The 25623-nt window shown below is 46.8% G+C and overlaps 1 protein-coding gene across 3 annotated transcripts in view; it reads right to left on the bottom strand.

Moving 5' to 3' along the window:
• Positions 1-2263: 2263 nt before the first annotated feature.
• The window catches only part of cacnb1 (calcium channel, voltage-dependent, beta 1 subunit), a 392710-nt gene continuing 369350 nt past the window's right edge, over positions 2264-25623 (bottom strand). For all 3 annotated transcript variants that reach the window (XM_085966567.1, XM_085966569.1, XM_085966568.1), the window contains 3 exons: positions 17671-17766; positions 13798-13983; positions 2264-4982 (listed from right to left, as the gene is read on the bottom strand). In XM_085966567.1, coding sequence (XP_085822693.1) covers positions 4485-4982; positions 13798-13983; positions 17671-17766 — 780 coding nt within the window. In that variant the 3' untranslated portion in view covers positions 2264-4484. The remainder of the gene's footprint in view (positions 4983-13797; positions 13984-17670; positions 17767-25623) is intronic.

Here is a 25623-nt window from a genome sequence, read left to right as displayed (position 1 = left end):
TAGGAGGAGAAAATATCCATTGGACATTAGTGAGCCAGTGAACACAGAGCAGGCCCTGGATCAGATACTGCAGTCTCATCCACTTCTTCTTCACACGCTTTAATTACTTTCCTTTTATTCTAACGTATTTAAAGGGATGCTACACTCATGAGCAGGTGCTTGGGCAAGCCACTTTTTTGGGAGGGGGAAGAAGAGCAGCGCATTAACTTCATAGTGATGACATCGTGTACAGGTGATGTGGTGATGTAATTGTGGTTTATGACAATTTGTCATGCTACAAATGAGTAATAAACTCTGCCAAGCACTTGAGTGATCATGAAGATGGTTACCCTGCAAGTTCCCTGTCTTTAAAGGTTTCCTTTGTTTAAACCAGTTCGAAGCAATTTCATTGTTAATAACGAGGGATTGAGATTTGTATGTACAGTTTGAAGCACTTACCTCTGCTTTGTAACCGAGTTTCCTGCCTATTGATCATCAGGAAGCAGTGGGCAGAGAGCACCTGAGAGATGAGTTGGTATAAGCCACACTTTTCATAACCTCAGTCAGTGCTAGGGAAGAAAACTCAAAAATGGATTGCAGGCAAAAGGTGTTGTTACTGATGTTGTGTACATACACTGATTTCCTTAGCCTTGTATTTCCTTCTGTGTGCAGTGAGGTGAGGGATGCTCGTGCAGAATGGAACATTCCCACTTTTGCCCTGACTGCTGGTCCAGATGTGTTTCTCCAGACAACTTTTTTCTTTATTGTCGTTCTGCTCAACTGAGGGGTGGGGGGGTGAAAAAAATAGTCTCCACAATTTTCTCTTCCTCCTCCCCCAATGGTGCTGGCCTACGCTGGGGGTGCGGATTAATGGGCGCCGAAACCTTGTGGTATCTCTGTCATGTGCCAGTCTAGTGTCGGCAGATTATTGGACCATGGAGAGCATCAGAGAGGAGTCCAATGGTGTTACTCTGAGGGCCCGCAGGTGCACACTTTCCAGCAGGGAATCCGGCAGATTTCACCTGTCCCTAACCTCAGTCTACTGAAGCTCACTGTACAGGGTTAACTGCCACCCTGGATCAGATCAGCTAATTCGGCAGAGACTCGGGATCAGACCTGGGGACTTCTTTGGGGTAGGACCTTGACTTAGTGCGATAGTGTAAAACGAATGATAGCGGGCTGGATTTTCATTGAGGAGTCGGGTAGGAGGCAGGACTACAACTTTCAGGGTTGTAGTCCCGCCTCCATCGAGTTCTAGCCAACCCACGCGATTTTGACTTGATTGACCTTGTTGAGCCCGCCCAGCAGGCCAATTAAGGACCACCCGGCAACAGGCGACGTCACAGATTGATATTTCATCTGTCAAGACCTTTTGACAGATGAAATATCAGCGTTTCACAGCTGTTTGAAGCTGTCAAACACTGACAATCTGTAATCTAAGTTAACTCCTTCCTCTCAGGATGATTTAGAGATCTCCCCGGAACAGAAAGCTGAATGCTGCAATTTTTGACAGCTCGCAGCCATTCTGCTTTCTGTGCTGGTGAGGTGAGGGACTCCCGAGACCTGAAGGAAGGAAGGCTGTAAAGGTAAGTAAAGGTATGTAAAACTTCTTAAAACACTTTATACACACCAAACTTACTTACCTCTGCCCTCATGCACCCATCACTCACCTGAACACCGGACATCTCGACCCCTCCAAGCCCTTCATCCCGACGGTCCGCCTCCTCTAACTTGGCGTGGTTTGGAGCCGTCGGGAATCCCACATTTCAACATTAAAAATAGGGATTAGGCTAAAAACTGCCTGTTAACTACCTGTTAACAGGCAGTTAATTGGCACTAAGCCCCTTCCCGCCTCGGGGAGACGGGTCCCAGTGCGGGGCGGGTACCCGCCTCCTTTGAAACTGGCACGGAGGCGGGTTGGGGGCGGGATGGGGTCGGGACCCCCCATTTCGGGATTTTAACCCCCCGCACGCCTCCAATCCCGCCTCCACGGCCCAATGAAAGTCCTGCCCAGCGAGTCAGCAGCCCGTTTTACATCTCTCAATTGGAAATAAAAATCATGAGAGATGTTAAACAAGGTCAAGATTTACTTCCCTCCTCTCTATGGCTCAGTTGTCATTTTTGATTGGTGGGTTATGGCTTCTGATGGTTACAGGCTGCAAATGATCTCAACTGCACTGGATAAAAGTAATAAAAAAGATAAATGCAAACTTACAACCTAGTTCCAATTTTCAGAGGTAAGCAGGGTCGGGGCTGGAGTGGCACAAATAAATATAATACAGCATTTCTTATTAAAATTTACATTTGAACATTTATTTATAATATATACTGGACATAGAATTTTTCAGGAATCGGCTACAAGTCGTTACTCACGACCCTGCAGCAATGATCATCATCAATCCTCTGGTCTAAATTTTGTCACACATTAAGGACAAGGCGTGCACTGCCAGCATAGAAACCGACCAGCAACAAAATTTAACCTCCCACAGAAAATTCAAACAGTATATCATTATAAACAATACCAGATAGCAGGGAGTGATTTTCAAGGCCATGATTTGATCTTAGGGTTTGAACAATGATTTATGAGAGCTTTAACACTTTCAATATATGTTGTTTGTTAATTTTTGGCACCCGGTTCCTCACAGAGCGCGACCATCCAGTTATATTGCAGCTTAGATGCAGAGTAAAGCTCCCTATGATCTGGCCCAACAAAGATACCTTCATCCCAAATCTCCGAAAATCGCCCCTCACTGTAGCAGTGCACATTTTATTCCATTTCAGTGGCTATCCCTGCGGCCTATCAGTGAAGAGGCCAATTTAGCATCATTTGGTGCCAAATCATACGTAACTTTGTGTTGTGGGTTCCTGGCTACAAGGAATGGATAGAGCTTGCCCCAAACACGTTTTCCTTAGGGTCCTTATAGCCAGCGGAAAAGGGGCATTCTCGTTGCATGAGTCTGGGTTGGATTCAAATCCAGGCCCCAAGGGTGAAAAGTCAGCATTCCAACCCAGCACATCTGTTCATTCTCTCATAGTTTAGGACATTATCCGAACCCCTTGATTACATCACGGCCTTTTAAATCGCTTGCAAGTATTTATTACTCTATGTATATTTAAATTTTGGCATAAATTACCCTCTATAACCCTCCCCCCTCCCCGGCCAAGGCCAACCAAGGCTGATGCCCCACTTGCTCACAATGGTAGACATTAGCCATATTAAAAGGACAGTGACCAGCTCACCCCTCTGAAGCAAGTCTCTGCCCCTCTCTCATTCCCAATCTGTGCCTTGGCCATGTGCGAATAATGTGTTAGCTTAGACGCCCCTTCCCCCGTGTGGTAAGAGACCCAGTGTCTTTTTGATTGTAAACAATTGGCTGACCAATGTGTATAACAGACCCACCAGTGTGTGCGTGTTATACAGTCCGAATATAGAACCCAGCAGCATTCCTAATCAGAAGAGTTAGTGTTTAAATGAAAGAAACAGTCTGCACTGTTGTGGAGGAAGGGACAGATTCCACATGATACTCCCTTTAACAAAAGGTACAAGTTTAAGAACCACTTGTAGTTTCTTTTTTTATCCTTCACCCACCTCTTCCTATTTGGAAATTACTTGGGGAAGCAGTGGAGGGGGAGGGCCAGGGACTTTTACATTGTGAAGGGGGGAGTTAATAAATAGCTTCTAATCATCCATTAAAGATGGAGAGCAAGGGGTGAAAAGAAGAGCAGTGTAGAAGACACGAGAACATCTCTCTTCCCCCTCCGAGACCACCCTTGATTTGTAAATTCATGTAAACAAGGATTGGTGGGTGAAAGGACATTCTCTGAGGATAGTGGCAGAAAGTGTGAGCCACTTTAAAAAGTGGCATCTTTTAACTTCATGCTTCTATGCTTTCTTTTGTGTTTACGATAGGAAAAACATTTTGCACCCAGCAACGTGTTAACCTGACAGAGTACAGATCTAAAGACCTCCAGTCGGACAGTGAGATTCTTGGCTTTGGCTGTTTGATTGGCTTTTCACATCTAAGTTATATAATCAGGTGAACTGATCACCACAGATCTATTGGCAGGTGAACTTGTTGCACAGGGGTGTACAGTAATGCTTCAAGCGTGTTTGTCAAATGTGTCAGTCCTTAAAGGGTTAACACCGCATCGTATCTGGTCCTGATAACGAAACCCTTGCAGACCCAGTACTGAGGCACTCGAAACAATAGGGAGATGGGTGAGGGTGGTATTGTATTCAAATCCCCTCTCCCAGCAGAAGGACCATATTCAATCAATAACTGCCTATTAGCATTACATCAAAGAGAGGTCCAGGAGTGGTGTGATTATCTAGAGGGTTTGGAAGGACGAATGCTCCAAATTCTTAAAACAATTATCAGCTCTTCCTCGAAATGGACAAGTATCTCAATGAAACAGAACTGCTATGAAACAGACACCACTACAAGATAACAAAACTCTCCCAAGGGAAGCAGGAGACAATCCCGACTGGAAGTACGAGCTGCACTTTAGCAAATGTACACGTCGCGGTTCCACTCCTCGATGTCGCTCTGTTTCCTGGACAAGACCTCGTCGTCATTTTGCCGGTAGCGGTCTCTGGCTTTCAGCCGGCTCCTCTGCTGTCTGTTGTGGTTGTCATGGTCCTCCTCCTCCTCCACCTCCCACGACTCCTGCCGCTGGACCTGCTGCCTCGTGATGCCGCACCAGCGGGCGCCGGTGCCCTGGGGGTCCTCCGAGTGCTCTGGGTCGTCGTAAGGGTCCAATTCCATGCAGGAGTCCCCCGGCTCGGTGTAGGCCGAGTCCCGACTGCCCTGCGTCTCCAAGTCAAAGGTGTCCTGGCGGGACAGACCGCGGGTGATGCCCCTCGGGTGATGGCCGTACTGAGGCGTGGAGGAGGACGAGCGATGGTAGGACTGTTTGGCAGAGTCGTTCCGATAGTCATGCAAGCCTGTCCGATCAGGTGTCGAACAGTCATTGCCTTGCTCTCCATGCACTAAGTAGGAACCCTAGTTAGTAGCAGCACACCATGCAGAAAGAAGGGAGGGGGGTGGGGGGAGGTGGAAAACAAGTGTAGGTTAGAGATCAATGACAAGCACAGTCTCTTACAGCAGATTAATAACAGCAGCAACAAGGAAACACAAACAATCCCATCGGTTCTCTTTCTTTTAAGTAGTTAAGTATAAAGCTCAATAACATGTTAAAAAAGCAGCTTTGTTTTAGCAACGTCAACACAAACTCTGACTGTTACATTTATGAATTAAGTTCCAATTAGACTAATGCAAAAATAACTTAATATGGCCTCTGCATTAAAAAAAAACCCCGACAACTTAAAGAGAAGCACATTCTCGTTTCTGGTGGCCTGTGCAGGTTGTTCAACCAAAGTACTGAGGATTGAAAAGAGTTTGAAGAAGCTTGGAAGAAGAACACGATCTTTCTTCCACAGCAATGAGGGTCAGTCCCACTCCAGAGACTTGAGCACAAAAATCTAGGCTGACACTCCCAGTGCAGTGCTGAGGGAGCGCTGCACTGTCGGAGGTGCCGTCTTTCGGATGAGACATTAAACCGAGGCCCCTTCTGCTTTCTCAGGTGGACGTAAAAGATCCCACGGCACTATTTCGAAGAAAAGCAGTGGAGTTATCCCCGGTGTCTCTGGACAATATTTAACTCTCAATCAACATCACAAAAAAAATTATCTGGTCATTATCATATTGCTGTTTGTGGGAGTTTGCCGTGCACAAATTGGCTGCCGCATTTCCTACATTACAACAGCGTCTCCACTTCAACAGTAGTTTGTTGGCTGTAAAGCAATTTGAGACGTCTCGAGGTCGTGAAAGGTGCTATATAAATGCAAGCCTGGCTGGGTTACAGTGCCACAGATGGCAGGTAAGCTCCAGTACCACAATCAATTCTCCATAGCGGAGTGCCTTCAGCCGAGACCGACCCAGTCCTTGTCATGAATCTCATCATTCATGAAGAAATAACTCATGAAGTAACACTGGGCGGCCAGCTGGTGGCGCCGTCCAAGGAGTATAAATACTCGGGCGTGGGCCCAGCTTGCTCAGGATGTTTCTGTAACCAGGAATCTCATGGTTTTGAAAGTTGATTAAAACCTTGTTTTATACTCAAACCAAGTGCTTAGTAGTCTTTTTACATCAGTCCTTTTCCCCGATTTCCACACCCACTTTCCACTGGAGGTTACTGGAGAGGAGCGGCAACCCTAGCTGACCTTCTTCACCCACCTCCTCACCCAGGGGTGCTGTGGCACTCTGACTGCCGCCAGCTGATTCGGGATCGTACCCCGAGAGCTGTGGCCTGAACGGCTCAGCCACTCCACCCGAGCCAGCGTTGTTTGGATGCTGACTGCAAACTTTGACCAGCCGCCTGAAATCTGCTTTGATTTTAACAGCAGACCCTACACCTGCAAGGGCCAACAAAGAAACAAAATGTGTAATAAAAAATAAATTCTGGAAGCGAGTGTCTGAATGATTAATTCAGCTTTAAAATACTATGTACACTTCACAGTCTCTGAACAACCAAGAAAATTCAAAGCAGCAGGTTGTGAAAATTACAGCTAGTTTTATTTGGGGTATAAATTAGTCCTGGGCAGTAGTGCAATGCGTGCGATTGTGAATCGGCAGCCTGTTATACCTTTTATTGGTTAATTACGGTAATTAATGACAGGTGTCAGTGTCAATGAAGCGGCAGCATGTGCCCCCTTCTTAAAGGGGCACAACCAATAAACTGTGAATTAACCAAAATTTGAATGAAACTTAAAACAAATTAAAATGTTATTCCGGGGGGGGTGGGGGGGGGGGGCGGTGCGATGAAGCACTCCAGTCCCTTCGGTGCCCACAGGTCGCGGAAAGCCTTAAGCGCACCAGTGGATACCCGGCCGCGAGCGTAACCGGACAGCCTGTTCGACACTCCGGCCGATTTTCCATTCCACTGAAGTCAGTCAATTGAAAAGAAAGTCGGGCCGAGTGTAAAACGGGCTGCCGATTCGCTATCGCCCGCTTTGTGCTACCGCCCGTGAGGAATATATGCCCCGATGTGTCTGTCACTTACAACTTTCTGATCACCACCATCCCTGTAATAGTTGAAATAAAAAGAAAAAAAATCCCACAAATACTGCAAATCGGAAACAGAAGCAGAAAGTGCTCCGTCAGTTAGGAATCAGTTGGACCCGTTAGCAACTGTGACGACCTGTGTCAGCTGAAGTGTTGAGCTGTCGTTCTTCTTCAGACTCTGCATGTTCCTGGCATTTTACGTTTGTTATGTCTTCCCCCATGGCATAGGTGCCTCTAAGTAGCAGGTTTGCCCAGGTGCAAAGTGTGGCACCGATCTACTTCTCTAGGTTTTTCTGGGCCAAGAAGGCGATGAGCTTCTTCAGACTGAATAGTTTGTCCTTGTCCCTGACTTTTCTTGTGCTCCACCCAACACAAAGTACCATTACTGAATCTAAGTGGGGCCATTTTAAGCTAACTCGCCAGGCGGGAAACAGGGTGGGACGCCGCCGGTTTGACATCAACGGAGAGTAAATTCGGGGCGGGGCGTAAAAGCGGTGTTGCGCCCGATCCCGTCAGTGTCCCCAACGTGCGGGTCAGGTGAAAATTGCTCCCTTTTAAGTTTATTTTCTTTCCTTTCGAATTTTTTTTTGTCCCGTCAAAACTAATTGGAACTTAAGGACACACAGGCAACATAGCAGTGAGCCACGAGACAAATACTTAAAAACTGCCTGTAAACTTTTGTAAAGAATTAGCTGTCAACAGAATTGTAAATGCACCTGAATGTAGCCCTCTCGGAAAAGGCCTACAGGCAATTTGCATATCCCTCTGTTCGGAGTGTGTACACGAATCTCACTGAAAGGCTCAAATATTTTCTGCCAGTTGCCTCTACTCCTATATAACCAGGGATTGTAGCATTCAATTTTTATTAGTACTTATAGCACACGTTCTTTTTATTTTTGTACTGTTGTTGCTATTTTTGAGGTTACTGGGCTCAGTTCTGTGAGCGGGATTTTTAATTTCTTTTGGTTGATCACCAGTTGATGAGTTAATGTAAAATTCCTCCGCGCGGCATTGTAACGCAGCCATTAACCAGTTTAAAATGTGGTCGTAGAGGAATTTCATACAACTCATTAACCAGATTGACAAAGTCACTGGGGGCTAGTCTTTACAGAAAAATATGAAGGGACCGTATAATACCCAATCCTGCGAGCACCATAGCTAACCCAACGTTTCATTGTTTATACAGTAACTCCCGATAATTTCAAGCCCTTTTCTTTTCTACGGAGAAAATAAGAATTGGAATTATTGCATAATTTGAATTAAGGTACATAAATAACACAGCAAAGTGGCACTCGACTGGTTAAAAAAAAATTAAATGATCAGATGGGGAGTGGTTGAGGCGAGTAGCGTAGATGCATTTAAAGGGAAGCAAGATAAGTAGATGAGGGAGAAAGGAATAGGAGGATATGTTGACAGGGTGAGATGAAGTACGGTGAGAGGAGGCTCGTGTGGAACACGGGCCAGTTGGGCCGAACGGCCTGTTACTGCGCTGTAAAATTCGAGGTCATTCTATGTACATAATTTGAACTGAGGAATTTGGGTCTTAGAGGAGTAGACTATACAACCGTGAATTTCTGAAGGTTCTCCTGAACCAATGTTGTACCTTTGGTTGGGTCCCTGAAAACACCGTTTCTCTGCGGGCCTCTGCTTATCTTCCTGACGGAGGAACCACCCCCGGAGAAATTCAAAGTGCTGACTTTCCGGATTCCGAGCAACAAATGAACAGTCAGCTCAGCCCTCAAGTAAAAATGATCGGTGTGAATGTGCTAGATTAGAAATTGGTATGCGCCGCACCTGTTTTCCAAGCGTAAAATGGGCGGAGAGCGACCCAATTTAGCTTGGGCCTGCACCCAATCTGCACGGGCGTTAGTCCAACTGCCAAATTCGTGGGGCCCTATTTGTCTGCAGGCATTAGCCACCTTGAATATGTAAATTAGGAGCCTAAGCCCCCCCCCCTCAATTAATCTACCCCTTTGAGAAATGAGTCACCGATGAGCGGGGCACAAAGCTGGGTGGGCGTGTGTGCGGTGAGGAGGATGCCAACAAACTCCAGAATGATTTGGACAGGTTGGGTGATTGGGCAGAAGCATGGCAGATGCAATATAACGTGGATAAATGTGAGGTTATCCACTTTGGTGGCAAAAACAGGAAGGCAGATTATTATCTGAATGGCAATAGATTGGGAGAAGGGGAAGTGCAACGAGACCTGGGCGTCCTTGTGCACCAGTCACTGAAGGTAAGCATGCAGGTGCAGCAGGTGGATAAGAAGGCAAATGGTATGTTGGCCTTCGTAGCGAGAGGGTTTGAGTACAGGAACAAGGATGTCTTGCTGCAGTTGTACAGGGCCTTGGTGAGACCACATCTTGAGTATTGTGTTCTTGCCATGGAAGGAGTTCAGCGAAGATTCACCAGGCTGATACCTGGGATGGCAGGAATGACGTATGAGGAGAGATTGGGTCGATTGGGCTTGTACTCACTGGAGTTTAGAAGAATGAGAGGGGATCTCATTGAAACTTATAAAATTCTGACAGGACTGGACAGACTAGATGCAGGAAGGATGTTCCCGATGGTCATGGAGTCCAGAACCAGGGGTCACAGTCTAAGGATAAGGGGTAGGCCACTTAGGACAGAAATGAGGAGGAATTTCTTCACCCAGACAGTGGTGAACCTTTGGAATTCTCTACCACAGAAGGCAGTAGAGGCCAATTCATTAAATATATTCAAGAAGGAGTTAGATATATTTCTTAAGGCTAAAGGGATCAAGGGATATGGGGAGAAGGCAGGGACAAGGTACTGAATTTGGATGATCAGCCATGATCGCATTGAATGGCGGAGCAGGCTCGAGGGGCCGAATGGCCTACTCCTGCTCCTATCTTCTATGTTTCTATGGGGCATGCCTCAGGTCCTTTGAGTGTAGGATGAGCAGGAGTGTTGCCCCCGAGTCCACAGGAGTCACAATCGCCACCCCCACCCCAACCTCCCGTATCCTGCTCTAACACCCTCCACCCCCGGCAACCTGAGGCCCACTGTCAGCGAGGCAGGCGGCCTAAAGTTGACGTCTCCCTTCAGGCGAGCTGCCTGTGGAGACGCGACCAGCAGGGGGCAGCTCACCCCAATTATTCAGATGAGGGCCGAAAACCAATTTCTGTCGATCCTCGATCTGCCTGCGCAATAGCGACTCTGGGCCCAGACTCATTACCCCTGTATTTACTCCCCAGGAAAGAAGCAACTTTCAGCTGTGGAGGTGCTTTCATTTTTCTTATCAAACGGGCCTGCGGGTCTGTTCCTGTGGCTGTGCTGTAGGTAATTCCTAGTAAAATGGTTCTAATCTTACAAACTGAGTTTGCACAGGCAGCGACACCTAACCTGCATTCTACAGTATAATACATGTGCACGCAACCTGTATAAAGTCTGACTTTAAACTACGTCTGTGCCCTCTGTAGGCTTTGTTTCACCCGGTAGAGAGGCTCAGAACAGATGGTGCTTGTCCCAAACAGGGAGGGACTGTCCACCACCAGGCTCCTCTTGGGCACCTCCTACTGGCTGACTCAGTGTAGGCCATCTGCTCTCAGCCGCAGTTCATACGTAGCCCTGGGAGACCAGATGGGAGAAAACAATGGGTGAAAGATTACAGCGTAAATGCGCTGAAACGACAAGTCTCTCATAAATAAACTTACACATAAAAAGAAACTTATGGCGGTGCTGACTAAACCAGGAATAAACCGAGACTTGGGAAAGATCAGCTTGTTGTGAAAGCAGATTTTGCTATACAGTAAACTTTGGTTTATCCGGAGGTTGTATGTCCGGAAACCTCAATCTACCGGCAGAAATCAGGAGCCGTTTTGTTAGGTTTTTTTTCTTCTCGTGGCTTTGTTTTCAACAGTCGGGCTCTGGAAAGTCTCTCTGAAGCTGTTGCTAAGCTACAGAGACGCTTCCAAGGTATGGGCTGACTGTTTACAAGCTGTTGCTAAGCAACAGTGTTTGTTGTCAGATACGGAGATGAAAACCTCCGTATGCTTCAACATTAACTTTGTATGTCCGGCAGTTTTGATAGATCGGCAACAGCTCGGTCCCGTCGGTGCCGGATATAACAAAGTTTCCTGTAAATGGATTTTACTGTCATTTTAAACCTTCAATTGTATTTTTGTTTTTCAATGTGCTCCCTTTCTTTCCTGAGGGCACTGACTCATGCTGGGGCAGGTCTGCTGTTAGACTCACACAAACTTCCACCAAGTCCAGAATTGATCTTGGCTTAGTCATCACTGGTGAAGCTACCCCTCCCCTGCCGGTTACCTGTAGCTTTTTGCATGGTGACTTACTACAGCTGAAATTGGTCTATATGTTATTTTTTGATCAACGCATCAAACTCCTGTTAATGCTATTTTAAATAGCCATGAACCTTTGTTAAAATAGCACGCACGGAAAATTTGACACGTACAATGCACAGAAACACTTTAAACCTACAGTGTTCTGTGTTGGATGGAGGGTGTTTCCATTACTCGTAAACTGTTGCAAACCTCATAATAGTTATTCATCTCAAATTGATAAGTATGTCCCATACCAAAGGAGCACTAGTCTATTCTCTGATGTGTCCATCTCTTAACACCTAGGGGGAAAAATTGAGTCGCGCCCCCTTTGGGGCACTAACTTCGCCGGGACGCTACTTTTAGCGCCCTGAAAAAATTAGCACCACCGTGGCCGATTTTCCCAGGTTGCGCCCTGAGAGGGAGGAGGGGCGCTATTGGAAATGCCCCGCGTCCTTCTTGGGGCGATGTGAGGCAATATCCCCTTCTTAAAGGGGAGGGGCCTGGCGCAGCGCGACCCGGGGCCCAGCTGGGCCACCAGGGATCGGGAGTGCCGGCAATCAAGCCCGGTACTCAAGAGGAGTGCCAGGCTCACGGAGAGCAGCCGGCACCCCGCGGGGGGGGCTTCATGGGGGCCGGGGACAGCAACGGGGGCAGGCGGCCAGCAACAAAAATGACCACCCGGCACCTCGCCTTTAAATAACGCTGCCCCGGCCGCAGGTTGGCTCCCCTGACCCCGTCGGACATAGCATCTGGCGGTAAGTCAGGTGGGCGCTACCGAAGATCGCGGCCGGGGCGTGAGCGGGGCGCTGCGCACGGCGATGATGTCATTGCCGGTGGCGCATCATCGCGGGACGCTAACGGTTACCGCCGCCGCTAACCTCCCGCTGAATTTCACGGGAGGCGTTGGCGGTGCCGCGCCCGGGCGCTAGTTGCTTTGTGCCTCGTTAGCGCTAACGGGAGGTGCAAAGCAACCGAATTTCCCCCCCTTAAACTCTTGTGATCATTGACATCCACATTATTTTGCTCCGAGGGTTTCAGTACTCCAAGGTCAGGATATTGCAGTTAAACATTGAGGTTTATCCCAGTCTCAATCCACAGGGTTAAGATTACCACTGAAACCAGTGCCTGCGCATACTGTATACACAGAATGCTAGAGCTCACTGAGCAAGCCCCGAACTGAACTGGACGGATGCAAGGCACAGTATGGGTCCCTGGAAAAGATATATATCGTTTAATTTCTAGAATTCAAGCAATTTTCAGAAATTAAAATATATATCCTCCATTCACTCTAATTTTCCACAACATAGCAGAAGTCAGAGAGGCCTGCAAGGCTCAACTATGAGGGATTGTTGGGAGCATCACAAATAATTCCACTCTATTCACAATGCTCTAGCGTGCATTTACAGTACATTGCAGTTACTGGTCGGAGACTTATAGACAGAGCTCCCATCCTGGCTGTTAAAATTTTAAATGCTTTCAGAGCTTGGATGGTTGTGTCTAATATAACCTGCCCCAGCATGAGTCGGTGCCCAGGGAAAATGGGGAACACATTGAAAACAAAAAAATATAATACAATACGCTCTCTAAGCATTTAAATCAACTTTGCCTAAGTTTAAAAAGCACTCAGGAGGTTTGAACACTAACCAGGTTTGACACCATACTGACGTTTCTCCAGGTCTTGTATAACCTCTCCCTGGACTCAGGTTAGAACTTGACTCCTGAGTTATACTGCAATTTTAGCAAAGTTGCAACATGGAAACTGATTCTCAGCAACACTAAAGTTACAGTGTAAATGCACCTTTAATGTCCCTTTGTCTTTGGAGGATCTTCTAACTTTGTTTTACAATGTTGTGGGTTGAGTGAATTGAGTGAATGGTTCTCTGTTGGCTCAGTTTGGCGTGGTTAAGTATGGGTTAGAATCCGCTCTGAATGCAGCACATTTTTTTTCTTCCCCGAATTCGACTTACTTGAAGCTGTGCTGTCCAGCTCTAACTACTAGCTGGGAATGTGCCTGAAGTAGAAATGCTGGCTCACACTTCGCATGCTGTTCAAAACGCACAGGACACAAAATGGAACAACAGAAAAACCACAAACAGTGCGCGCCATAGACAAGTGGGATTGCCCGTTACTGAAGAAAAAAAAGTGGACCTCTCTTAATTGGCGCCACTTTCTTTTCTTAAGTGTCATATTTTTCCTGACAAAAAAAAGCATGGTTAGCTAATGTCAACATGCAACTACACTCGACTAAAGGGGCTACAAGCTGAGACAGGAGTTGGGAAAGTACGGTTTAAAGTAACACCACCACTCTGCTCTCTCTCGCATTTCTGTACGTTTCATGGCTAGACTGCATCTTCTGCTTCCGTCTGCTGTTCTGTGTCTTCTTTGTTTTCATCGTCACTTGGGCCCCAGAAGTCAAGGTTACGCTTGAGAGAAGTCAGGACTTGTACCTGCAAGTTGGACACTGGCGCTGGGCTGGCAGCTAGGGCAGCGGTTGCCATGGTGCGGTTCAAAAGAGGGTTGGGGGGATTGCAGCTAGCTGGGTGGGTGGCCTTCCAGTAGGCTTCAAGGTACTCGGCTAGATGCTCACAAGCGTCTTCCAACTGATTCTCGTCCAGAATGATATCAAACAGTTCCTGTGAAGGATAAAAAGAGTTAGCACATGTTCAAAAGACGATTTTGCTTTTCTCCCCCAACCTCCCATGTATTTGCACTCGTTGAAACCAATGTTTTTCATAACGGACAGCCAACGTACAACCTGATTTAACACTCGAGCAGTAGGTTCAATATTTTCCCCATGAGACCTGAATCCAGTTTTGGTCACTATATTCATGGGAAAATATAGTGTATACTATATACAGGATACACTGCAGCAACTCGCCAAGGCTTCTTCGACAGCACCTCCCAAACCCTCAACTTCCATCACCTAGAAGGACAAGGCCAGCAGGTGTATGGAAACACCACCAATGTTCCCTGTTTAATTTTGCGCGAAACGTAACATTGAAAAAGCCGGTGCCGGGCTGCGTGGGACCGGCAGAGAGCTGCACGGCTGCTTATAAGGAACGTTGAACACCACCCCCTCCAAGTCACACACCATCCCGACTTGCACATATATCGGCCATTCCTTCATCGTCGCTGGGTCAAAATCCTTCCCTATCAGCACCTTCACCACACAGACTGCAGCAGTTGAAGAAGGCTGCTCACCACCACCTTCTCAAAGGCAACTGAGGATGGGCAATAAATGCTGGCCTTGCCAGCGACGCCCACAACTCGTGAATGAATAAAAAAAAGCAGTGGAGAAGGTTTAAAGCTCCCCAAGGTGACCCAAGTTGGTAAATTCACTGCTTGGTGTGGAACCGAGCAGATAGATCAGGACAGCCATGGTTCCGAGTTAGTTGGACTCTGTAGGTGTTACAATTGGTTTCAGCACCCAATAGTTACAGGAGGGAAAATCAGCTACATTTCCCACTCCTGAGTCATCTTCAGGTGGCCCTCTGAGAGAAAACTGGTGTGGGTGGGTGTCAAGCGAGACCCTCCGAGCACTGATTTTTTTTTGGTCCATAAAAGTTAGCGTTGCTCCTGTGTGGCTATGCTCTCAGAGTGTCTGCGCAGACCCACCTCCCAAACCTAACTCCTGCCCACCACTGATATATGGATATGTAAGGTAAATGGAGGTTTCTTTTATCCATTCCTGGGATGTAGGCATTGCTGGCAAGGCCAGCATTTATTGCCCATCCCTAATTGCCCTTGAGAAGGTGGTGGTGAGCTGCCTTCTTGAACTGTTGCAGTCCGTGTGGTGAAGGTACTCCCACAGTGCTGTTAGGGAAGGAGTTCCAGGATTTTGATCCAGCGACAATGAAGGATCGGCGATATACTTCCAAGTCAGGATCGGGGGTGACTTGGAAAGGAACTTGGAGGTGGTGGTGTTCCCCTGTGCCTGCTGCCCTTGTCCTTCTAGGTGGAAGAGGTCACGGGTTTAGGAGGTGGTGCCGAAGAAGCCTTGGCGAGTTGCTGCAGTGCATCTTGTAGGTGGTACACACTGCAGCCACGGCACGCCGGTGGTGGAGGGAGTGAATGTTTAAGGTGGTGGATGGGGTGCCAATCAAGTGGGCTGCTTTGTCCTGGATGGTGTTGAGTGTTGTTAGAGCTGCACTCATCCAGGCAAGTGGAGAATGTTCCATCACACTCCTGATTTGTGCCTTGTAGATGGTGGAAAGGCTTTGGGGAGTCAGGAGGTGAGACACATGCCGCAGAATACCCAGCCTCTGACCTGCTCTGGTAGCCACAGTATTTATGTGGTTGGTCTAGTTTCTGGTAAATGGTGACCCTCCGCAGGATGTTGATGGTGGGGGATTTGGCGATGGTAATGCCATGGAATATCATGGGGCAGTGGTTAGACTCTCGCTTGTTGGAGATAGTCATTGCCTGGCACTTGTGTGGCACGAATGTTACTTGTCACTTATCAGCCCAAGCCTGAACGTCGTCCAGGTCTTGTTGCATGCGGGCATGGACTGAGGAGTTGTGAATGGAACTGAACACTGTGAAATCATCAGCGAGCATCCCTACTTCTGATCTTATGATGGAGGGAAAGTCATTGATGAAGCAGCTGAAGATAGTTGGGCCTAGGACATTGCCCTGAGGAACTCCTGCAGCAATGTCCTGGGGCTGAGATGATTGGCCTCCAACAACCACAACCATCTTCCTTTGTGCTAGGTATGACTCCAGCCAGTCATGAGTTTTCCCCCCGATTCCCATTGACTTCAGTTTTACTAGGGCTCCTTGATGCCACACTCGGTCAAATGCTGCCTTGATGTAAAGGGCAGTCACTCTCACCTCACCTCTGGAATTCAGCTCTTTTGTCCATGTTTAGACCAAGGCTGTAATGAAGTCTGGAGCAGAGTGGCCCTGGCAGAACCCAAACTGAGCATCGGTGAGCAGGTTATTGGTGAGTAAGTGCCACTTGATAACACTGTCAACGACACTTTCCATCACTTTGCTGATGATTGAGAGTAGACTGATGGGGCGGTAATTGGCCGGGTTGGATTTGTCCTGCTTTTTGTGAACAGGACATACCTGGGCAGTTTTCCACATTGTTGGGTAGATGACAGTGTTGTAGCTGTACTGGAACAGCTTGGCTAGAGGTGCAGCTAGTTCTGGAGCACAAGTCTTCAGCACAATCATTGGGATGTTGTTGGGGCCCATAGCCTTTGCTGTATCCAGTGTGCTCAGCCATTTTTTGATATCATGTGGAGTGAGACGCAGATCAGTCTTGATCTAACTGAATGGCGGAACAGGCTCGATGGGCTGAATGGCCTACTGCCATTCCTAAGTTCCAACTGAATGCTGGAAGTTGGGGCCTAAAAGGCAGTCCCCGCATCCAGCATTCACACTGGGCAAACGAGGGAAGCACGGTGGAAGCCTGTGATTTGCTTGCCCCCATGAGGGGCATTTCACTTTGCCAGCATTACCTGCCGGAAAGCGGAGGGGAATGGGGAATCAGTGGAGTGCATCCTTGCGCATATTTCCAGCCATGTCTGTCCTAGATCCATTGAGAAACTGGCAGGACGGGGCTGGCGAACCTAGTCCTAAATCCCCCAAAAGTTTGTTAGTCCCTCTGTAGAGAGGAAAATGGCTGAATGCCAAATTTAATTTTAAAAAAGCACGTTCACTGTCCTGGCCTGGCACATGTTGGTAACCTGTATTAAGGAGAAAGGTGATGCACCACTGCCGGCAAATATTCAAAGGAGGCAATGTCTCATTCAAAGAGTGAAGACAGCGTCAACTAATCGGAGGAGCCTGTACCACACAAGGAAGATCTCACCAGAGAGTATATGACTGTAAAGTAGCAGCACAGGATACATATGGACCGGAAGGAAAGCAGTGGTCATTAACGATATCTGCAAAAGATGCTGCACTGACACAGAGAAACAGTTAACAGGATGTAGCAAGTAAGGCAGCAGTAGAAATAGCAGCTCACTAGTTGTAGTTCAGTAGCTGGCTATGCAGCTGCAGGTTGCTGCACGAGTTCATCATTAATAACCTTAACAAGCTAGAAGCTTTATGCTGGGCCTTTTTTTTTTCTGACTGCTGTTTTGGAGGATGAAGTTCTCCCAGCAGCACTGACCACAGAACCACCTGCTCCTGACAATAGCCCACTGTTTACACATCTGTGTTTTTTGTCGGCCCCAGTATGACCAGACCTCTTCACCGGCAGCTACACAAAGAGATTGTAGGAGTGAGGCCTGATAAACAAGAGAACCTGGTTACTATGCGTGCACTCCTGCTCAGGGAGGCCCCTTTCCCTCTGAATGCGAGATACTGACCGGAGGACACTGGGCCAGCTTGTCTGATGCCACCATCTGTACATTCAGGTGTTTAGCCTGGGACTTCCCTCGTGACTTTATCAGCCGCTGTAACACCTGCAACCAAAAATGAATCACAACAATAAACCTCACCGTAACATTTTAAGAACATAAGAACATAAGAAGAGCAGGAGTAGACCATACGGCCCCTCGAGCCTGCTCCGCCATTCAATAAGATCATGGCTGATCATCGACCTCAACTCCACTTTCCTGCCCGGTCTCCAGATCCCTTGATTCCCCTACAGTCCAAAAATCTATCTATCTCAGCCTTGAATATACTCAAAGACTCAGCATTCACAGCCCTCTGGGGCAGAGAATTCCAAAGATTCACAACCCTCTGAGTGAAGAAATTCTTCCTCATCTCAGTCTTAAATGGCCTACCCCTTATCCTGAGACTATGCCCCCTAGTTCTAGACTCTCTAGCCAGGGGAAACAACCTCTCAGCATCTACCCTGTCAATCCCCTTCAGAATCTTGTATGTTTCAATGAGATCTCCTCTCATTCTTCTAAATTCCAGAGAGTATAGGCCCATTCTACAAAATCTCTCATCATAGGACAGCCTGTAGTGTATGTGCCTTTAAGAGCCCCATGTGTACTGTAATGCCGGTAATGGCCACTCGGGCTATATAAGCCTGTATATTGTGTTGTATCCGTTAGTTACCCTCCAGACTTTGTTTAGTAAACACCTATGAAACCAGCTCCTGTCTTCAGTGTCTCTATCAACACACAGACACAACAGTGGCGACGAAGTGGAAACGGACTTACCTGCAATTCGGCAGCACCTCAAGGCCATCGATTCCTCTGGCGTCCAGAAGAATCAAGAAAGTGAAAGAAGCTGTGGTTTCACCAGCTGGCCAAGCTGGTGGCAGGTACTGCGCTAATCCTTCCTGGGCGTCAGGCTGGGGCTCCAGCGGCTGGCTCTACAGCTGGGCCAAGCAGCGAAAGCGGAGGCAAGCAGTAACAGATGGGGAGGGAGCTCTCGGGAGACGGCCGGTGCTGCAAGCAGGTCGGCGTTCAGACCTAGAGAGAAAGTCCGGCGGGAACGAGTCTCCAACTGTAAATAATTTTTTTTTAAAAAGAACGGAAACCGCGGAAAACAGCGTTGTCATCGGCAGCAGCGGCGGGAAAGCGCGGGAAGCGCCATATCTTTTCTGCAGAAAAGAAAGAAAAGCGCGGGAAGCGCCATATCTTTTCTAAGATGCCTAAGTCTGGCAATATTGATGCTTTTGATAACGAGATAGAGGATTGGACCACATATGTGGAAAGAGTGGAGGTATATTGCACCGCAAATGGAATAGAAGATGAAAAAAAAGCTTCAGTACTGCCAAATCTAATGGGCGCAAAGACATACGGGCTGTTACGAAATTTAATCACTCCAGCCAAACCAAAGGACAAGAATTTTAAAGAAATTGTTGATACCCTACAGGAGCACTTAAACCCAACACCGCTGCTGATAGCGGAACGATTCAAATTCTTCAAGAGAAATCAACACAAGAATGAAAGTAACGCTGATTACCTCACCGAATTAAGAAAGCCATCAAAACACTGCCAATTCGGGGCAGGACTAGCAGATTATCTTCGAGACAAATTTGTCTGCGGTCTCTTAAGTGAAGGAACACAGAAAAGGCTGCTTTCTGAAAAAGATTTAACACTGGACAAGGCTTTCAGTATGGCTGTATCATACGAAGCAGCCGCAAGAGGAGCTGCAGAGATACAACAAAAGACACAGGACTTCGGCACCCATGAAATGACACAGGGTTTCGAGAGATGTTATCGCTGCGGCAGATCCACCCATGACCAGAGGGACTGCTGGTTCAAGGACAAAGCATGCAGGTAATGCGGAAAGATTGGACACATTGCATGGGTATGCCGATCTGGACAAAATAAATCCACAGACAGGAAAAAAAAAATCAATAAAGAAAAGTACAGAAAGGTACAAATGATGACGGACAGTAGCTTCGAAGACCAGAAGAGCGATAGCGACTCCGAAAACAAGAGACTAAGCTGTCTCAAATTACATAATGTAATTGCCAAAGATGATTACCAGACCATTTGGGTTACCCTCATGATAGCAGGGTCCCCAGTTAAAATGGAGCTAGATACAGGATCAGCTCTGACCGTCATAAATCGACGGGATTACGAGCGGCTATTTCCGCATATACCTTTAAAAGACACATCCATTATCTTGAAAACATCTACGGGGCAGAAAGTATACCCCAAAGGAAAAATAAGGGTGCCTGTTGTATACAACGGCAAGGAAATACAAAAGTTGTATTTATACATTCTACAAGATGGTGGCCCACCGCTGTTGGGACGTGAATGGATCAGGAAAATACGTTTAGACTGGCACTCCATTCAGGCACTGACGGTGACCAGTAAGAAAAAAACGATGATGACGTCATACCTGAACGATTAAAAGACATCTTGGCCAACGCCAAAGAAGTGTTTCAAGAGAAACCAGGAACCTTGAAAGGCATCACCGCCTCAATAAAAGTGGAAGATGCAGCAATTCCCAAGTTTTTTAAGGCAAGACCGGTGCCATACGCAATTCGTCCAGCAGTCGAGGCAGAGCTGGAGAATTTGGAAAATGCAGGCGTATTATCCAAAATAGATTGGAGCGAGTGGGCAACACCCATCGTTCCAGTCATGAAGGAAGCATTAAATAATGATAAATCTGAAGAACAGAGAAAAATTCGCATCTGTGGAGGCTTCAAGGTGACGGTAAACCCGGTCCTTCATACGGTACAGTATCCTCTTCCGAGGATAGAAGATATTTTCGCCTCACTATCTGGAGGGAAGCGTTTCACCAAAATTGACTTGGCACAGGCATATCTACAGATGGAGGTTGAAGAGGCCTCTAAAAAATATCTCACGATAAATACACACAAAGGTCTGTACCAGTACAATCGACTGGTTTTCGGAGTAGCATCCGCTCCAGCTATCTGGCAAAGAGCTATGGAGCAAGTCCTCCAAGGGATTCCGGGGACTCAATGCTACCTAGACGACATCCTTGTAACGGGAGAAAATGAGAACGAGCACCTTGCCAATTTGGAGCAGGTGCTCACTAGGCTGAGAGAACGGGGCCTACGAGCAAATCGCCCCAAGTGCGAATTTTTCCAAAATCAAATATCATATTGTGGCCACATAATTAATAAGGAAGTGTTGCATAAGTCACCTGCAAAAATTGAAGCGGTCATAAAAGCCCCAGCACCTGAAAATGTTTCACAATTAAGGTCGTTCCTGGGATTAATAAATTACTATCATAAATTTTTACCGAACTTATCAACTCTTCTACACCCTCTTAATGAACTGCTACAAACAGGAGTAATTTGGAAATGGAGCGAAGACTGTAAACGTGCCTTCCATAAATGCAAAGACTTAATCACATCCAAAGAAGTTTTGGCTCATTACAACCCGTCACTGCCAATCAGACTGGCGTGCGATGCGTAACTATGCCCAAATCGACAGGGAAGCACTCAGCCTGGTATGGGGAGTGAAGAAATTCAACCATTACCTAGAAATTCAACCATTACCTACACGGACAAAAATTTACCTTGTTGACTGACCATCAACCCCTCATCTCCATATTCAACCCTAAAAAGGGTGTTCCCATTATGACAGCACAAAGGCTACAGAGGTGGTCCCTTTTTCTAGGGGCACACCAATACAACATAGAATACAAAGGATCAAAACAGCATGGGAATGCTGACGGTTTATTGCGCCTACTGTTGCCAACGGTAGAAGAGGCACCTACAGTAGACCCAGTGGAGATGTTCCACTCAACCATAGTGGAATGTCTACCAGTAACAAATTCTGCCATTGAAAAGGAAACGAGAAATGACCCGACTCTCTCATGAGTCTACGACTTAACGGTGAAGGGATGGCCAGCACATGGCGAACCACTGTTGCCAGCATTCTCGCAAAGAAGAGAACAGCTGTCAGTGTGCCAAGGAACCTTGATGTGTGGATCCAGAGTGGTGATTCCACCCAAACTCCAGGATAAAGTGCTAAAGGAGCTTCACGAGGGGCATCTGGGTGGAGTGAAAATGAAGAACCTAGCCAGAGCGTTTGTATGGTGGCTAGGTATCGATGGAGACATAGAAGAAATGACCAAGAGCTGCCTAGGATGCCAGAAGGTCCAAAACACTCCACCCCAAGCCCCTCTACATCCATGGGAGTGGCCCTCATCTCCCTGACAAAGGGTGCACATCAACTTTGCTGGTCCAATTATGGACTCAATGTTCTTAATCGCGGTTGATGCACACTCCAAGTGGCCGGAGGTAATAAAGATGTCCTCCACCACCACGGAAAAAACCATCACAGTATTAAGGACCATATTTGCCAGGAATGGGCTGCCGGAACAGATCTGTTCTGATAATGGACCGCAATTTGTGTCCGAAGAATTCAGGAAGTTCTTAAAAAACAATGGGGTTAAGCACTACACGTCCGCCCCATACCATCCCGCCACCAATGTTCCAGAATGTTTCTTGTCATCTACCGTGAAGACAAATACAAAATATTTGTTAGTGCTTCCAGATTTCAGTCCTGAATGGCCTAGCTCTAACTTTAAGATTATGCCTCCTTATTCTGGATTCCTCCACCATAGGCTGAAAGGTTTGTCCAGACCTTCAAGAAGGCCATAAAGGCCATGGGTAATGAAGACATAAAACTTCAGCACAAGTTGGATAACTTCTTGTTCGCATACAGGAATGCAACACATATGGTTACAAACCAAACTCCCGCCATGATGTTCTTCAATAGAAGCCTAAGATGCCGGCTGGATTTGATCAAGCCCAACATCAGAAGGGACGTGGAGAACCGGCAATTTCAAGGCATGAATGAAAGGCCAACTAGAACCTTCCAGATAGGTCAACAAGTTTTGGCCCGGGACTACCGTACCGAGAAATGGCAGCCTGGAACTATCTGCACATGACTAGGACCGCTGATGTATACCGTGGACATCGGAGAAAGCATAATAAGGCGCCATGCTGACCAAATCATAGAGTCATCCGAAAAGGGACAACCTACACCACAACTCTATACGCCTAACGATGAAGTAGAGATACCCATATCTACCTCCGATCCGGTGATACTGGAACCCGATGAACCCGACACTGGCATTCAAGCCGAATCAGCCTTGCCAAAAGAACCTACTACACCACCAGAAACTACTACACCACCGAGGCATTATCCGGACCGAGTCAGGAAGCCTCCAGAGAGACTGACTTATAATTAATTAACTGCAGCAATGTGTATATTATTTTTCTTATAACATGTAATTAATAATTACTTAAAATATTATGTACTGGTTAGCTAAAAGGGGAGGAATTGTAGTGTATGTGCCTTTAAGAGCCCCATGTGTACTGTAATGCCGGTAATGGCCACTCAGGCTATATAAGCCTGTATATTGTGTTGTATCCGTTAGTTACCCTCCAGACTTTGTTTAGTAAACACCTATGAAACCAGCTCCTGTCTTCAGTGTCTCTATCAACACACAGACACAACACAGCCCTCTCATCACAGGAATCAATCTAGTGAACCTTTGTTGCACCACCTCCAAGGCAAGTATATCCTTCCTTAGATAAGGAGACCAAAACTGTGCACAGTACTCCAGGTGTGGTCTCACCAAGGCCCTGTACAATTGTAGCAAGACTTCCTTACTCTTATACTCCAACCCCTTTGCAATAAAGGCCAACATGCCATTTGCCTTCCTTATTGCTTGCTGTACCTGCATGCTAGCTTTCTGTGTTTCTTGCACGAGGACACCCAAATCTCTCTGAACACCAACATTTGAAAGTTTCTCACCATTTAAAAATATTCTGTTTTTCTATTCTTCCTACCAAAGTGAATCACCTCACATTTCCCTACATTATACTCCATCTGCCACCTTACTGCCCACTCACTCAGTCTATCTATATCCCTTTGCAGACTCTTTGGGCAGGATTTTCATTGGGCCGTGGAGGCGGGATTGGAGGCGTGTGGGGGGTTAAAATCCCGAAATCGGGGGGGGCATGACCCCATCCCACCCCCAACCCGCCTCCATGCCAGTTTCAAAGGAGGCGGGTACCCGACCCGCACTGGGACCCGCCTCCCCGAGGCGGGAAGGGGATTAGTGCCAATTAACTGCCTGTTAACAGGTAGTTAACAGGCAGTTTTTAGCCTAATCCCTATTTTCATTCTTGAAGTGTGAGATTCCCGACAGCTCCAAACCACGCCAAGTTAGCGAGGCGGGCCGTCTGGATGAAGGGTTTGGAGGGGTCGAGATGTCCGATGTTCAGGTGAGTGATGGGTGCATGAGTGCAGAGGTACGTGTGTTTGGTGTGTTTAAAGAAGTTTTACTTACCTTTACAGCCTTCCTTCCTTCAGGTCTCGGGAGTCCCCCATCTCACCGGCACAGAAAGCAGAATGGCCGCGAGCTGTCAAAAATTGCAGCCTCTGCTTTCTGTTCCGGAGAGATCTCTAAATCATCCTGAGAGGAAGGAATTAACTTGGAGTACAGATTGTCAGTGTTTTGACAGCTTCAAACAGCTGTCGAATGCTGACATTTCATCTGTCAAAAGGTCTCGACAGATGAAATATCAATCTGTGACGTCACCTGTTGCCGGGTGGCCCTTAATTGGCCTGCTGAGCCCGCTGGGCGGGCTCAACAAGGTCAATCAAGTCAAAATCGCGTGGGTTGGCTACAACTTGATGGAGGCGGGACTACAACCCCGAAAGTTGTAGTCCCACCTCCTACCCGCCTCCTCAATGAAAATCCAGCCCTTTGTGTTCTCCTCACAGCTTACTGTCCCACCTAGCTTTGTATCATCAGCAAACTTGGATACATTACACTCGGCCCCTTCATCTAGGTCATTAATATAGATTGTAAATAGCCGAGGCCCCAACACTGATCCTTGCGGCAGCCCACTAGTTACAGACTGCCAACCTGAAAAAGATCCATTTATCCCTACTCTCTGTTTTCTGTCCGTTAACCAATCCTCTATCCATGCTACTATATTACCTCCAACCCCACGAGCCCTAATCTTGTGTAATAATCTTTTATGTGGCAACTTATCGAATGCCTTTTGGAAATCCAAATATACTACAGCCATTGGTTCCCCTTTATCTACCCTGCTGATTACATCCTCAAAAATCTCTAATAAATTTGTCAAACACGATTTCCCTTTTTATAAAACCATGTTGACTCTGCCTAATCATGTTATGATTTTCTAAGTGCCCTGATACCACTTCCTTAACAATGGATTCCAGCATTTTCCTGATGACTGATGTCAGGCTAACTGGTTTCCTGCTATTTTCTCTCCCTCCTTTCTTGAATAGCGGTGTTACATTTGCGACCTTCCAATCCGCTGGGACGATTCAAAAATCTAGGGAATTTTGGAAGATCAAAACCAATGCATCCACTATCTCTTCAGCCACCTCTTTTAGAACCCTAGGATGTAGGCCGTCAGGTCCAGGGGATTTGTCGGCTTTTAGTCCCATTAGTTTCTCTAGTACTTTTTCTCTACTTATATTAATTACGTTAAGTTCCTCACCCTCAATAGACCTTTGGTTCCCCAACATTTTTGGTATGCTTTTTGTGTCTTCCACTGTGAAGACAGATGCTAATTATTTGTTTAATGTTTCTGCCATTTCCTTATTCCCCATAATAATTTCTCCTGTTTCAGCCTCTAAGGGACCAACGTTTACTTTTGCTACTCTTTTCCTTTTTACATACTTGTAGAAACTCTTACAATCTGCATTTATATTTCCTGCTAGTTTTCTCTCATATTCTATTTTTTTCCTTTTTATCAATTTTTTGGTCAACCTTTGCTGGTTTCTGAAACACTCCCAATCCTCAGGCTTACTATTATTCTTTGCAACATTATAAGCTTCTTCTTTCAATCTAATGCTATCCTTAACTTCTTTAGTTAGCCA

The sequence above is a fragment of the Somniosus microcephalus genome, chromosome 24, assembly GCF_052327205.1.
Source record: "Somniosus microcephalus isolate GS21.2 chromosome 24, FLI_Smic_1.0, whole genome shotgun sequence".
Taxonomy (NCBI): domain Eukaryota; kingdom Metazoa; phylum Chordata; class Chondrichthyes; order Squaliformes; family Somniosidae; genus Somniosus; species Somniosus microcephalus.
The sequence above is the reverse complement of the archived record's forward strand: the minus strand, read 5'-3'. Positions and strand labels throughout refer to the sequence as shown.